Source organism: Xenopus tropicalis, chromosome 7, assembly GCF_000004195.4.
Source record: "Xenopus tropicalis strain Nigerian chromosome 7, UCB_Xtro_10.0, whole genome shotgun sequence".
Lineage (NCBI taxonomy): Eukaryota > Metazoa > Chordata > Amphibia > Anura > Pipidae > Xenopus > Xenopus tropicalis.
In genome coordinates, this window is record NC_030683.2 from 104587245 (window position 1) to 104603638 (window position 16394).

Below are 16394 nucleotides of genomic sequence, written 5' to 3' on the forward strand. Positions count from 1 at the left end.
TGCCTAAGGTGCCCCATAGACAGTCAATTTTTTATGTTATAGCTGCGCTCTGAAAGTACAGCAATTTTGACAGAATATTGGGCCCTGGGCAAGGCATTTCTGCATTAGTTAAAAATTCAATACTGAACTGTCAATATGCCCAGTATTAAAATTATCGATGAAAGGAACAGGAGAAGCAAGACCTACAGGTTAATGAATCCCAACAGAGCACTATCAGCGCTGGGGACTTTGCATGAGAGTAAATATAATGTACACTAAATCTTATTCTGAGAATAAAGGTCACGAGCATCAATACAAGCCTAGTGTGAACTGATTGTGATTTATTTAAAGGGATGTCTAATAACAAAAGGATATAGGACAGGAGCCAGGGTAGACCTCACACTCACATATATCACAATGAAGCTGACATTTGGTGCAGCTGTCTAGCTCATCTTTCTGCATGCAAACAATGACCGTACCCTGAGATACTTTTTTTTTTTTATGACAAACACAGATCCCTTTCCAAATATGTCCTGGCAGTAAATAAGAGCATGTATAATCTACTGGGAATGATTAAATATAGAGTCGCTGTTTGTTTTTGTTGGAGCAAGGTACCCCACTGAGATTAAGCAAAGGGACAGAAGGACATTTCTCCTCTGTTTTCATAATAAACTTTCCCAGTTGCTACGTTTTGGCATCTGCATTTCCCATCTTGCATTTCAGCTCTAGAGCAGCTGGGTGCTGGTCACAAAGACAGGGTGAGGGAAACTTTTAAAAAAATGGTTAGAAAGGAAAATATTCAGACTTTCTTAGGTGAAAGTCTGGCAGACCTGTTTATGGCAACAAGGTACAAAAAGAAAAGTTTAGAAAAGGTAAAACATAAGCAGCCATATTGTATGTAATCTGCCTCTGATGCTGCAGGATTTACCCCTGTCTATACGGGCAGTGGCAGACGGGGAGATTAGTTACCCCGCGACAAATCTTTGTTGCCACGGGTGACTAATCTCCCCACAATGCCATCCCACAGGCAAGAATGTAAATCGCCGGTGGGATGGCATATGCGTCGCTACGATTTCCAGAAGTTGCCCCAAAGTTTCCTCTCAAGGCAAGTTCGGGCGACTTCCAGAAATCATAGCAACACGTATGCCATCCCACATTGCAGGGAGATTAGTCACCTGCAGCAACGAAGATTTGTCATGGGGCGACTAATGTCCCCGTCTATCAATGCCCTAGGGGCCGTGGCAGACGGGGAGATTAGAAAATCTCCCTTGTTGCAGGCAACTAATCTCCCCGAAATTCGATCCCACCGGCGAGAATGTAAATCGCACACCTATAGGCTGAACACACATTTAGTAGCAGCTACTTGTTACGGCTACTAAATGTCAGGAAATACCCTGCCACAGACAATACTAACAATTGCCTCTGATAAAACACATGTAGAGGCAGTTATCAGTAAATGATCAGCATTGTCTTCACCCTAAGGGCAGTGGTACATGGGGAGATTAGTTACAAATCTCGACAAATCTTTGTTGTTGCGGGCGACTAATCTCCCCACAATGCCATCCCACCGGCGAGAATGTAAATAGCTGGTGGGATGGCATACGCATCGCTGCGATGTCCTGCAGTCGGCCTAAGTTGTCTTCGGAGGAAACTTCGGGCGACCGCAAGACATCGCAGCGACGCTTATGCCATCCCACCGGCGATTTACACTCTAGCTGTCCCAACATATGTCAAGAATGGGATAATTTAGGATATGCCTCAGTCTGCCCAGCAGTTCAATAAAATCACCTTTTGTTTGTTTGTTGCGAGTGTGGTGTTTTTGATGTTCTATCTATAGCTATTTATATGTATAATGTATATACAGATAAGATCTTACACCTTAAAAATTAGTCAGTTACTGGGTGTTGTTTCTGGGTGTTGTTTGGTACTGAAAACATTGCAGATGTCTCCCACAATTTAAAATACGAGTAAGGAGACTTGAATTGCTAGTCTGCAACAGCCAAGGCCAGTGGGATATTAAAGGTCTTTATTGAAGCCCCCGGCAAAAGTGCAAGAGCGCGTGCTGTAATGCTCATACCAAAACCACTTTTGCCCAGGGCACCTTGGGTCAGATACAAATACTGTATCCAGTGCAAGGTGCAGAGTGTAGCATTAGTGAGCACAGGCCCTAAATCACACACAAAACGCACTCTTCACACTTCTGTACAGTTGCATTTGGCGCTGCTCAGTCCTTCTGTCTTCCATTCTTGAGTCAGCTGCTGCTGCGCCTATTGACCCAGGGCAACCCTGGAGCTACCACCACCTTCTTACCAGCACACGGCGCACATGTCATTTGCATGCCAAACACTGGAAATTATGTCAGCACAACTGCGCCAGGCTCAACACCCCATTCCCCCCACTATGATGCTGGAATTCTGGGGGGAAACCAATTGTGGGAAAAAATCATGGTTATTGCCCTCAAAATTGCACTTTGCTCACTGCACTCGCAGATATAAATGAGTTCTAGCGACTTGGTGTTGGTAACTAAGTCAGAATAAATTCATATTGAGGATAAAACAATCCAATAGATTCTTTACGGCTAAAATGTACTGTATGTTTAGTTCCCTTTGTGGCCTTGGGCAAGTACTTAATCTTCATACCTGTTTTGCTTGTCAAGGTAGCGTGCACAATGCAGCTGCAATATACATTCCTCTTCAGCGGTGAAAAAATCTCTGCCTCTTCAAAAATGGAAGAGATATGTTTATGGATTTATACCGTAAAGGAGACAGTTCTTTAACAACATGCTACACAGACTGACTTTAATGCCAATATGGCAGTACTCCTGGGACTATTCCTTAAAGACACATAAGGATATTGCGCAACACAATGCTTAACACCAATTAATACCTTCACAACATCAGCTTTTTATGTACATTAATAATTTGAAGAGTAGTTTTTTAGTGTCAGTTTCACTTTAAGGTGCCTATACACAGGCTGCTCAGCACTCTTGACCAAGTTGGCAGCCTACTTTCAGATTCTGACTAGGCTGGCAGGCTACAGAGGTAGTAATAAGTTAATGTGTCTTCTAGGGACCCTTATGTATTCCACTTATTGGCTAGAGACAAAGTTATAGGATCTGCCTGACTTGCCAGATCTGGCAAGGATCAACTCATCTGGCGACTTCACCAAACAGGCAGATCTTAAAAAGAATCAACAATTTAAGACAAATCAAGGAAAAGGGAGTTACTATGCCCAAATTACTCTATGTATGGCACTATGTACAGTTATCAGTGCCATATAAGAATAAAAGCAAATAACAATAATGATAATTTCATCCTTCTGGTATTGTTGTCTGACATCAAAGGGCTTAGTCACCCAACAGCATCATGGTATCCAGCCTCATTCCTTTGTACCATCTGTTCTACTTTCCATGCCAAGATATTGTTAGAAACCAGAGCTTCATTAAAATAGCTTGAGACAATGTATGAATTGCGCAGCAAGGGGGGCAGCTTGCCTCTCCATTGGCATTCTGTGACCTAAAGTGGAGAAATGAGAGTTCGGCCCAGCTTAAGTTTGCATTCTTCTCTCCTGAAACAATGATCCTTTGATCCAGGAAACTACTTTTAACATCATAAAGTCGCATTAAATCCAGAAGCGCTTTGGGCTAAAATCAAAATTACTTTGTCTGCTACCTTAATAGTTATTACTATTCATGGACATCCAATCAAATCATTAGAAAGGCAGACAGATATAAGACCCTAAGTGCACTAAAACTCTCACTTCTTGGCACATTTTGGAAAGCCAAAAATCAATACTTCATTTGTCTGGGCTGAGAACTGAAATGTATTTCCTAGTGACAGAATGGTTCCCAAGGCTTATTTACAAGCACAAGTGCAAAGCAATGTTGTAGGACCCCAGCAGATGTTGGACTGCAACTGTCAGATAAGGCCAGAATTAGTGTACAACAAACTGGGGCTAGTTTCTACCTAATAATATTAATTTGCATCTTTCTGTTTTCCCCTAAAGGTGAGCTGCACAACTGCCACTATGTCTGACACAGAAGAAGTCGATTATGAGTAAGTCTAACAATTCTCTGATTTAGGGCCATTGTATTTATTGGCAGGCACAACAATCTCTATCACTTGGAACTTGACAAAGGTCATTAATGAGACTGTGAGTGTCATTTAATTCAAGGCAAGTTTGCAATGATGCAGCAGTCAATATGTCCTTAATAGCCTGTAACTGAAAACTCTTTGCTGGTGGCAGAAATCAGCAGTAACAGGTGGGCACCACCACCCAAAAAACACTAAAAAAAAAAGAACAAGAATTTCTGATTGATACCCAGTATTCCCCATTTTAATCCTACAGCCCAATGACACCTTGGCTCACCAAAGTTTTTCTGGCTTCCCGGTGCATTTATAATATAATAAAAGCCATGAACAACCTGTAAAACACATGAAATATGTTATTCCCGATATAAATGTTTTTGTATGCTATACTCTGTTCTTCTATTAAGTTTCTTGTTTCTCCCTATATTCTGCACCTATTTCAGAGAGCAGCAAGAAGGTAAGATTAATTCCTTTCCTGCTCATGCATGTACATTGTTTTATTCCTTCCACTATTATAGACCTGCAGGAAAAATTTGTGCAGGAAAAAAGTTGTGGAGCACAAAACAGGAGTGCCCTTTAAACGAAAGTTTGAGACACTGTTGACTGTGATGCAGCAAATCCAGGATTCAGATTGGGATTTGGCAGCCCCAGCTCCTTTAGCCATGTTTAATTTGGACAAATCTTCAGATTCACGTCAGCCCAGGTGCTGGTTGGGTTCAACCTGGTAAATACTTCCACCATAAGCCATAACCTCTATATCATTAGGTACTGTTTTATCTAAGTGTTGTGAGAAAGGGCCCCGGATGTCAGATTATCAGGATCTTTTTCTGGTGCAATCTGTAAAGTTAAACCAAAGGTCTAATTTGTAGCTATAGGTTACTGTACTGGTGCAATGAACCATTGGAGCCTTGTATCTTTTGACTGGGGTGCAAGAAAATACATTCTGTTTCTCTCTCATGTGTCCTAGCATTATGATAACATACTGCATGCCCCACACATGATTTAATAAAACTGAAGTGGCACAGGGGTACTACAGGTGTCCTGGCTGGTATCCAAGCCCTGGGTAGGGGCACTTAAATAAAAGTAATTATTTCATGGCTCAGAACATCTCTTACATAGACATAAAGTACTCCAGTTATGTCTTAGGCCCCAATAAATCTAATTCAGAAAGGCACACAGTTATACAGTACCAGGAGCTCTGCATCCACCATGCACTGGGCACAGTGATACCAAGCCTGGGACCAAGCCTGAGATTAAGGGGCCCTGAGCACTGCAGTAAGGCTGGAAAAGGAAAAACATAGATGTTTAGAGATGTCCAACTTGCAATACTCCCAGCATCCCCCATAACAAGCTTTAGGGCATCTGGCAAAACAATAAAAAAAAATAATTGTCTGAAGTGTGATGGAATCAATAAAAAACAAATAAATGATGTAAACTATCAAAAAGGGTGATAATAAGACAGTTATAGTAGCATCAGAACCTTAAATCCTGATCCGTGTTCCTTTGACTTTCTAGTATGTATGTTGTATAAAGGTGTTGCTGAGGAATGTTCTGTGCAAACTGCCACCCCCAATAAGTAGGCCTTTAGCATGGATGGGAGGCCTTAATAAACCTGGAAGCCCAGCCTGTAGGTCAATTAGGACAGGTTTGTTAGTAAGTTGTTAAAAAACATGATATGCTTTGCCTTTTTTCACTTTTTAACTGAAAGTACCTCTTATTTAAAGTCTACCTAACTCTAGCCCTCATAGGCAGCCAAATGCAATAGACAGGCAGGCCAACAGAAGCTTTAGGATGAATGCAAGTTTTTATATCACTCTTGGTACTACAGCAGGTGGCTGATACAACAATAAACATTATTAACCTTCTTATGTCCTGAGTGGGCTAAAAGGGCAAAAAAAGGTGAAAGCCTCTATAGGCATGAACACAAAGGTGCAGTTGCGGCCAGACTGTCAATGTTTAACATGTGTTATGCAATCTAGCTGTCTCTGTCGCTAGGCTTCATAGCCCTGCTCCCCTTGGCCTTGCATTATACCTTACAAAATACAAATTGCTACTAACCCATATTCAGTTTTGGCAGTGCTCAGTGTGTAACAATGCTATTGTCTTTGCTACGGCAGAACAAGAAGAGGAAGCTGTTGCAGGTATGATACAAGATGGCTACTCACATTGTTCTTGCTTATAACATGTCCCCCGCCAAAGCTAAGCCTATAACGTGCATTTGCTTTTTAAAGACATTTTAATATTATTCTACCTCTTTTAATCTACAAGTACCTTCCCATTAAAAGGCTACTGATTTTCTAATAGTACATTAAATCCATTTTTCTTAGCAGTTTTGATTGCCGAGCCTTCGCATGTTTTCTTTTTTGTATGGATGCTGCTAAAATTAAACTTTTTCTTTCCTCTCTGTTTACCAATAAGAAGAGGAAGAGCCAGAAGAGGAAGGTGAGAGAGGGTCCCTTTGATGTCTATCACATGATCTAGAAAAAGTACTCAGTGCTGTATTTTATCATGCCACCTATTTATGGTTGTGATTTTTTTTTTTTTAAGCATAGAATGTCCATCTCATAAGGCTGTTTATGATCATTAGGGACAATGTAGACATGAAATACATGGTTTGCAAAACATACAGATTATAATTTATATGTATAGTAACAGCCATATATTCAGAGCCTTATAACCACATCTGGTTACGATAAAGGGGTAGTTCCCCTTTTAATTAACAAAAAATTAACAGTATTATATTCAGTATTGTCACAGGAAAACTATAACTTTTTCGTATTGTCGTACAAAAGCCAGCCAGGAATTGAAACATAAGTAACAAAAAGTAACAATAACAATAAAATTGTAACTTCAAAGAGCAATTGTTTTTGGCTGACAGGATCAGTGATTCCCCATTTGAAAGCTGATAGGAGAAGAGCAAAGCAAATAATATTAAAACTATAAAGAATAAAAAATGAGGACCAACTGAAAATTTGCTAAGACTGTCGCACAATAGCTTAAAGTCAATGAGAAGCAGCACTGCTGATTCATCAGCTCTACAAGTAGCACCAAGAAAATTCCCCATTGTGTCATTCCACTAGATTGGGTAGGAACACATCCTAAAGGCAAGGCAAGGAATTACTTCCTTTCCCAAAGGAGAACAAGTGGTTAAATATTGATCTGATAAGTCTCTGGTGTGTTTTAATGCCCAGGTGCAATACTAAATTTTAGAAATACTAATGCAAGCCTACATGGGCCCAATCTTTTGTTTATGTGTTTGCTTTTGGAATAATACATTATTAATATAGTTAATGCCCTTTTCTGTAAACATTTTACTGACTGATAGTACTGTGGCCTAGTTTGGGGGCCAAATAAACTGCAGGGCTGGACAAAGGGCAGGTCAGAGAGCATTTTTGTTTATTCCCATATAAATACCAACAGTCCTAACTTAAAAAAATTGAATTAAACCATTTGTTGTTGAAATAAAACTGCCTGTGTCCCATTATTATTTTCTAATTATGCAACAACACATTAGAATCAGTAATAACATTTCAGCAGCATCGAAACACTTACAAATAACTTACTGGCAAATAACTTACACAAGCTGCTAACCTCAATCACACCCCTTGGAGGAACTGCAGGTTGCCACTAAATAGCTTTTTTTGAGGTTTCCTGCCCCATCGCTCCCACTCTAGGACCTAGGCTACATACTCCCTGCTTACTGCAGTTATCCAAGAAAAAGGAGGTTACTCATTAACACCCAAGCAGGGGTGTTGGCTGACACTGCTGGGACCTTTCTAGCACTCCCAGTCTTCTAACACTGACCCACCACTGTAACTAACATTTGGGGCAAATATATTTAGTAGGTGTAGATACTTATAACACTGGCTGCAAAAGGCTTTCTTTTCTGTAACATGTAGTTCAACAACCCATGAAGGGTCTCAGGTATGATATATCTGACCTACCCTGTCTCTATTCTTTCTGTCAGGACCCCCTACCCTGTTTCTCCGAAAATAGGACATCCTCCGAAAGTAAGGCACCCCCCCGATTTTTCACCCCCCTTGGAAAATAAGGCACCCCCCCGAAAAAAAGACATCCACCTAGGGCTGAGCGATAAATCTCGCCCAAGCGATGGAATAAATGTGTACTGTATTCTTCTTCATGGAAAAATAAGACATCCCCTGAAAATAAGACCTAGTGCATATTTTGGAGCTTAAAAAAATATAAGACAGTGTCTTATTTTCGGGGAAACACGGTAGTACCTTTCTCTCTGTCTCTCCTAGTCAACCATCGCTGTTGTATTGTAACACTTTTAACGGCTGTGTCATTTCTTTTTTGGTTGCTTTACCATTCCCTGTGCATTGCTATTGCGCTACGCAGTAACAGAGGATCCTGTCCCTGAAGAGGTACCAGGTACTAATGCTTTGCTTCTATATTTTATATGCTGGTATTTTCTTTCATTAAAATATTTACGCTTATGCTAATAAGAAGACAAGAATACACCTATGGACAATGTTGAAAATGCCGATTTAATGAAATCTACATTTTTTTCTAACATTATTCAGAAACTCAAACTCTTGTTCAGTGTATTTAACCCATATACACAAAATTAAGTAACAATACTCTGCATGGTACTGTAGGGGTTAATTGCTTTTACTTGACTTGGCAGAGTTAAAGGAAGAGAAACATTTAGTTTAATACAAACACATGTAGACCCAAACTATAATACTAGAATATAGAAACTAGAAAAAACCACATGATAAAAGAGAGATCTGCTGCATGGTGCCACCTCACACTGGCCCTGGCCCTATCCCTCTTCCTAGCTGTTAGCCAAAAACTAGCCAGAGTAAATTTGCAAGGGGTGGGGTACAGGTCAACTGTGATGGTGGGGGCCCTAAAATTATTTTGGGTGGGTGAGGCACATTATAGCACTGCCCCTATGACTGATTTATTAAAACGGCCCAATGATTTGATTATGGGAGACATCCAATGGTCAATCATTAGACATAATTTGAGACAAGGGACAAACACAAACTATAGGTATGGGACCTGTAATCCAAAATGCTAGGGACCTGTGGTTTTCTGAGTAAGGGGTCCTTCCATAATTTGGATCTCCATACTTTAAATCTGCTAAAAAAAATAATTAAAACAAGGATTTATTATATCTTAGTTAGGATCAAGTACGAGGTACTGTTTTGTTATTACAGAGAAAAGGAAATCCAACCAGTTAGGCTGTGAAAATGTCATTTGGAGGACCAGAGAAAAAGAAACAGTGAGTCAAGAGAAAGCGTTGGAGGGCAAGGGAAAATATAGATGGTTGGCAGGAAAACAAAAGATTTGGGGGAAGACAGGGTTGGTAGGTAAGAAAGTTGTGCATGAAAGAAAGTGGCATAGCAACCTTGGCCTGGATAGACAGAGAAGGAAGAAATAATGCAAAGAAGAAAGAAAGAGGGGAGACAAAGTGGAAAGGGGTGAATGAGAAGATGTTGAAACAGACCAAGGAAACAAGGCAGAATAACCTAGCTGCCTACTAGCCCTGCCAAAAGGCGGGGTATTGGAGGAGTCAGTATTGCAGACAGTAGCATGTACTTGATGGGAAATAAATGTAGCGTTTTGCGCTTCCTTTCAAAGGGCTGGATTTCCTGCTTGCTAAATTTAGAGTCTAATGTGCAGCTTATGTGCTTGGGCTAAATTCACCCTGTTGCTGCCTCCTTCAAGTCTGTTACCGGCTGTATAAATGATGGTTAGCCAAAAAAGTAGATTCTCCCCCAACAAATTAAAATAAAATCCCCCAATTCCTCACTATAATGATGTGAAAAACGATAAAAAGTCTCACTCTGCAATAATATCAATTCTTTAACTTGTAAATTGCAAAAAAAGTCTGCAGTTTGATAGCTTTGATTAAAGAAATATATAAAGCATAATGTTAACTTTTTTCCCTTAGTAAATGATCCCAAGCTTAAAGAGTCATGTACAGCAAGGAAGGCATTCATTAGCTTCACCACATAACATATATCGGGGTTACCTCCTTGGTAAAATGTGAATGGAGGCAACCCTACAACATGTTTTGTGGTGAAGCCAATAAAGGCATTTGGAAGTGGAAGGCTGCCCTTCCATTATACCCGTATACAAATATGTGGGGTGTATAAACAAGTAGATCAACAGTAAGGATGCAAGATAAAACAACAGTTGAATGTTAATACTGTACGTACGGGTGGCTGGCCACTGATCTCAGCTGCTAATCTGGCCTACTGGCTTCTGTTTTAAGCAGATACAGACTTTTGGTCATATGTATGTAATGCCTTTAGTGAATATGGTAGATTTATTATGTTAGCTTCTGTTAATTTGCTGCTTTTTCCTTTTCCCTGCTCTGCTTGCCTGCCTCTGCTCTGCTGCATCTGCTGTTGCTGCTGTGCTGTTCGGCTTTTCAGAGGAACCTGCAGAAGAAGCCACAGAAGGTAAAGAAATCTAACTCATAAGCTTCATCCAGCGGCTGATGTTTCCTAGTTCATGCATACAAAGCAGCTATAAACTTAGGCCAGGGTAATTAATTTGGTTGAGGCCAGAGTTAATTGGTTTTTCAACTGGTGTCCGGGCTTCTTCAAGCTATTCAAATGCTTCTTGACATAAACAGGAGAGTGGAATCATTTATTACAAAGCAATAGCTGTCACTTTGCAGCCGAATCCATTCATTTTTGTAGATACAGCTGTTTGTTAATGGTTATTGTCAGTCAATAAATGATCCTTTTTGCCGATGTATTGCATGTCATGTATTGGCTGCAGCTTTCCTTGTGACTGTCAAAACAGAGGTTATGCGCTGTTAATCATTATGACAGGTCAGCCATCAAATTAACTATCTGTCTGCAGATATTTCTGCCCTTTTAGGTTTTGTTCAGTACTGTACAAACACAAACCTGCACAGCTACAGATTGTGTACTAATTTTCACGTTTGCCTTTTTGTGTTAACACATTAGTCAAGTTAAACAAAAAGGGCAGAATATTTCCCTTAGGGCAATAATGCACAGGATCTCTCAAGTAGAGGTTATCATTACAGTCATTACAGTCAGACCTTTAAGTATTGAATTGGTGCAGGCCTGGACTGGCAATCTGTGGGTTCTCCAAAATGCCAGAGGGGCTGCTGTAAGATGTCATAGATGGTCACTATTTATTCGGAAGTGTTTGGGCATCTGTGTAATCAAAATTTCAAGGTTTATTTTGAATCCCAGTCCAGGCCTGTGCCCACACCTAGAGCCAATGCATCTGCCTGAACGCAGGCACACAGAGTGAATTTTGGTGGCAAAACGCGCAACTAAGCATTTCAGTAACGAGACCCATTCTGTGTGCCTCCCCCCAGGCTGGACACTGGCTCCAGGTACAGTCACAGGAAAAAGCTGATGCTAGCGGAGGGGTTGATTCTTGGCCTGTGTTTATCTACACCAATAATAAGCCCCTTTTGTCTTTAGCCTAAAAACTGGAGTTTGGATATCCCTGCCTTAAAGCTTCTGTGGTAGTGCATTGTTGCTTCTATTAAACTGCAGCTTGTGCTTGTCTTCTCTTTCTTCCCTTCCCGGCCCATGTTGCTTCTCTTGTGCCATTCTGCTGCTGCTGCAACTACAGAGGAGTTTGGAGAACACTTAGAGGAAGGTAATGCATTCTTCCCTTTCTAAGGAAATTGCACAGGAGATTTAGCATTGCTCTGCTAATGTAAAACCACGCCCCATTTTTGTTAAAAAAAGACTCCTTTTATATATTTGAAATGGCGGGATCAGAAGTAAATGTGCTATACCCTCATACTGTACCACCTAAGGAAAACAATATAGCAACTCCTACATATAAAATACAAATATAGAGAGAAGGCAGTCAGTTATAAGTGAGTTATAACTATGTACCAGTTTTACCCCCTATACACAGTGCCCCCAATGGCCCAATAGACAGTATCCCCCCATACACAGTGCCCCCCATATACAGTACCCCCATACACAGTGCCCCAAAGACAGTACCCCCATAGAAAGTGCCCCCATAGACAGTAACCCCAATTGACCCCATAGACAGTAACCCCCATAGAAAGTGCCCCCATAGAAAGTACCCCCATACACAATGCCCCCATAGAAAGTGCCCCATAGACCGTACCCCCATACACAATGCCCCCATAGTAAGTGCCCCCATAGTAAGTGCCCCCATAGACAGTACCCCCATACACAGTGCCCCCATAGGCAGTACCCCCAATGGCCCAATAGACAGTACCCCCCATACACAGTGCCCCCATATACAGTACCCCTCATACACAGTTCCCCCAATTGCCCCTAGACACAGTGCCCCCATAGACAGTACCCCCCCATACACAGTGCCCCCATAGACAGTACCCCCCCATACACAGTGCCCCCATAGATAGTACCCCCATACACAGTGCCCCAAAGACAGTACCCCCCTTGAAAGTGCCCCCATAGACAGTGCCCCCAATTGACCCCATAGACAGTAGCCCCCCATACACAGTGCCCCCATCGAAAGTACCCCCCCATACACAATGCCCCCATAGTAAGTTCCCCCATAGACAGTACCCCATACACAGTACCCCCAATGGGCCAATAGACAGTACCCCCATACACAGTGCCCCCATAGGCAGTACCCCCATACACAGTACCCTCAATTGCCCCCAGACACAGTGCCCCCATAGACAGTACCCCCCATACACAGTGCCCCCATAGACAGTACCCCCCAGACACAGTGCCCCCATAGACAGTACCCCCCATACACAGTGCCTCCATAGAAAGTTCCCAAAAGACATTACCCCCCATAGAAAGTGCCCCCAATAGACAGTACCCCCCATAGAAAGTGCCCCCATAGACAGTGCCCCCAATTGACCCCATAGACAGTAGCCCCCATACATAGTGCCCCCATAGAAAGTACCCCCATACACAATTCCCCCATAGAAAGTGCCCCCATACACAATGCCCCCATAGTAACTGCTCCAATAGACAGTACCACACACGCTCAGGCTTCTTCTGCTGCTCTGCTTCTTATACAGCGGCGACAGGTCCTTTTATAAGGTTGCGCCCCGTGTGTACTGACATCACACGCCAGGGCGCAATCTTATAAAAGGGCCTGTTGCCCCGCATTTGGGTAATCGATTACGGAAATGCGGGACATTCATTGAACTATCCGGGACAGCGGGATACCCTATAAAAACCGGGAGTTGGGGGGTATGTAGCTATAAATGTATATTACAAGTTGTTGTCATTAAGAATGTGGACCTCAAAAGACTTGTCTGTAGGGGGTTCACTGCAGTGGCAACTGCCTTACACACAGCACAAAAAGTTCAGTAATGCTCCATCTTTCCACTTATTCACTTCACTACCTGCTGTAGCACTAAGGATAATAGCCTCTGGGAAAGGACTGTAGCTGTGGGATAGTAGGGAGAGGTGGTGCCTATAGTAGCAGTGGGATAATAGCCTCTGGAAGGGACTGTGGCTGTGGGATAGCAGGTATAGTAGGGAGAGATGGTGCCTATAGTAGCAGTGGGATAATAGCCTCTGGGAAGGGACTGTGGCTGTGGGACAGCAGGTATAGTAGGGAGAGATGGTGCCTATAGTAGCAGTGGGGGGATAATAGCCTCTGGAAAGGGACTGTGGCTGTGGGATAGCAGGTATAGTAGGGAGAGATGGTGCCTATAGTAGCAGTGGGATAATAGCCTCTGGGAAGGGACTGTGGCTGTGGGATAGCAGGTATAGTAGGGAGAGATGGTGCCTATAGTAGCAGTGGGATAATAGCCTCTGGGAAGGGACTGTGGCTGTGGGATAGCAGGTATAGTAGGGAGAGATGGTGCCTATAGTAGCAGTGGGATAATAGCCTCTGGGAAGGGACTGTGGCTGTGGGATAGCAGGTATAGTAGGGAGAGATGGTGCCTATAATAGCAGTGGGAATTATAGCCTCTGGGAAGGGACTGTGGCTGTGGGATAGCAGGTATAGTAGGGAGAGATGGTGCCTATAATAGCAGTGGGAATTATAGCCTCTGGGGAGGGACTTTGGCTGTGGGATAGCAGGTATAGTAGGGAGAGATGGTGCCTATAGTAGCAGTGGGATAATAGCCTCTGTGAAGGGACTGTGGATGTGGGATAGCAGGTATAGTAGGGAGAGATGGTGCCTATAGTAGCAGTGGGAATTATAGCCTCTGGGAAGGGACTGTTGCTGTAGGATAGCAGGTATAGTAGGGAGAGATGGTGTCTATAGTAGAAGTGGGATAATAGCCTCTGGGAAGGGACTGTGGATGTGGGATAGCAGGTATAGTAGGGAGAGATGGTGCCTATAGTAGCAGTGGGATAATAGCCTCTGGGAAGGGACTGGGGCTGTGGGATAGCAGGTATAGTAGGGAGAGATGGTGCCTATAGTAGCAGAGGGATAATAGCCTCTGGGAAGGGACTGTGGCTGTGGGATAGCAGGTATAGTAGGGAGAGATGGTGCCTATAGTAGCAGTGGGATAATAGCCTCTGGGAAGGGACTGTGGCTGTGGGATAGCAGGTATAGTAGGGAGAGATGGTGCCTATAGTAGCAGTGGGGGGATAATAGCCTCTGGGAAGGGACTGGGGCTGTAGGATAGCAGGTATAGTATAGAGAGATGGTGCCTATAGTAGCAGTAGGGGGATAATAGCCTCTGGGAAGGGACTGTGGCTGTGGGATAGCAGGCATAGTAGGGAGAGATGGTGCCTATAGTAGCAGTGGGGGGATAATAGCCTCTGGGAAGGGACTGTGGCTGTGGGATAGCAGGCATAGTAGGGAGAGATGGTGCCTATAGTAGCAGTAGGGGGATAATACCCTCTGGGAAGGGACTGTAGCTGTGGGATAGCAGGTATAGTAGGGAGAGATGGTGCCTATAGTAGCAGTGGGGGGATAATAGCCTCTGGGAAGGGACTGTGGCTGTGGGATAGCAGGTATAGTAGGGAGAGATGGTGCCTATTGTAGCAGTGGGATAATAGCCTCTGTGAAGGGACTGTGGCTGTGGGATAGCAGGTATAGTAGGGAGAGATGGTGCCTATAGTAGCAGTGGGGGGATAATAGCCTCTGGGAAGGGACTGTTGCTGTAGGATAGCAGGTATAGTAGGGAGAGATGGTGTCTATAGTAGCAGTTGGATAATAGCCTCTGGGAAGGGACTGGGGCTGTGGGATAGCAGGTATAGTATAGAGAGATGGTGCGTATAGTAGCAGTGGGGGGATAATAGCCTCTGGGAAGGGACTGTGGCTGTGGGATAGCAGGCATAGTAGGCAGAGATGGTGCCTATAGTAGCAGTGGGGGGATAATAGCCTCTGGGAAGGGACTGTGGCTGTGGGATAGCAGGTATAGTAGGGAGAGATGGTGCCTATAGTAGCAGTGGGATAATAGCCTCTGGGAAGGGACTGTGGCTGTGGGATAGCATGTATAGTAGGGAGAGATGGTGCCCATAATAGCAGTGGGAATTATAGCCTCTGGGAAGGGACTGTGGCTGTGGGATAGCAGGTATAGTAGGGAGAGATGGTGCCTATAATAGCAGTGGAAATTATAGCCTCTGGGAAGGGACTGTTGCTGTAGGATAGCAGGTATAGTAGGAAGAGATGGTGCCTATATTAGCAAGTATGCATTTCAGTAACAAAACCCATTCTGTGTGCCTCTACCCAGGCCGGACACAGTAGCTCAAGGTGCAGTCACAGGAAAAGGCTGATGCCAGCAGAGTGGCTGAATCTTGGCCTACGTTTAGCCACAGGCCAAGAATAAGCCCCTTTTGTCATGAGCTTAAAAACTGTACTGTCTGAAGTTGGAGATCCCTGCCTTAAAGCTTCTGTGGTAGTGCAAGAAAACAGCATTGTTGCTTCTATTAAACTGCAGTTTGTGCTTGTCTTCTCTTTCTTCCCTTCCCGGCCCATGTTGCTTCTCTTGTGCCATTCTGCTGCTTCTGCAACTACAGAGGAGTTTGGAGAACACATAGAGGAAGGTAATGCATTCTTCCCTTTCTAAGGAAATTGCACAGGAGATTTAGCATTGCTCTGCTAATGTAAAACAGGGATAATTAGGAAGCTCGCTGTAAATGTTTATTACAAGTTGTTGTCATTAAGAATGTGGACCTTTAATGCCATCTGTAGCTACAATCCAAATCCAATCAAAAGACTTGTCTTAAGGGGGTTCACTGCAGTGGCAACTGCCCTCGGCACAGCACAAAAAGTTCAGTAATCCTCTATCTATTCACTTCTTCACTGTGTAACTACCTGTTGTAGCACTAAGGATAATAGCCTCTGGGAAGGGATCGTAGCTCTGGGATAGCAGGTATAGAAGGGAGAGATGGTACCTATAGTAGCAGTGGGGGGATAATAGCCTCTGGGAAG

General features: G+C 43.2%; 1 protein-coding gene across 18 annotated transcripts in view; it reads left to right on the plus strand.

Annotated features, from left to right (window-relative positions):
- tnnt1 (troponin T1, slow skeletal type) overlaps positions 1-16394 on the plus strand; it is a 35461-nt gene that overhangs the window by 7031 nt on the left and 12036 nt on the right. Inside the window, exons 2-9 of one of the 18 annotated variants that reach the window (XM_031906271.1) lie at positions 3985-4034; positions 4511-4524; positions 6185-6208; positions 6486-6509; positions 8427-8459; positions 10478-10504; positions 11664-11690; positions 15980-16006. In XM_031906271.1, the coding sequence (XP_031762131.1) occupies positions 4006-4034; positions 4511-4524; positions 6185-6208; positions 6486-6509; positions 8427-8459; positions 10478-10504; positions 11664-11690; positions 15980-16006 (205 nt within the window). In that variant the 5' untranslated portion in view covers positions 3985-4005. The remainder of the gene's footprint in view (positions 1-3984; positions 4035-4510; positions 4525-6184; positions 6209-6485; positions 6510-8426; positions 8460-10477; positions 10505-11663; positions 11691-15979; positions 16007-16394) is intronic. The other 17 variants (XM_031906272.1, XM_031906273.1, XM_031906275.1 and 14 more) reach the window with 17 other exon arrangements.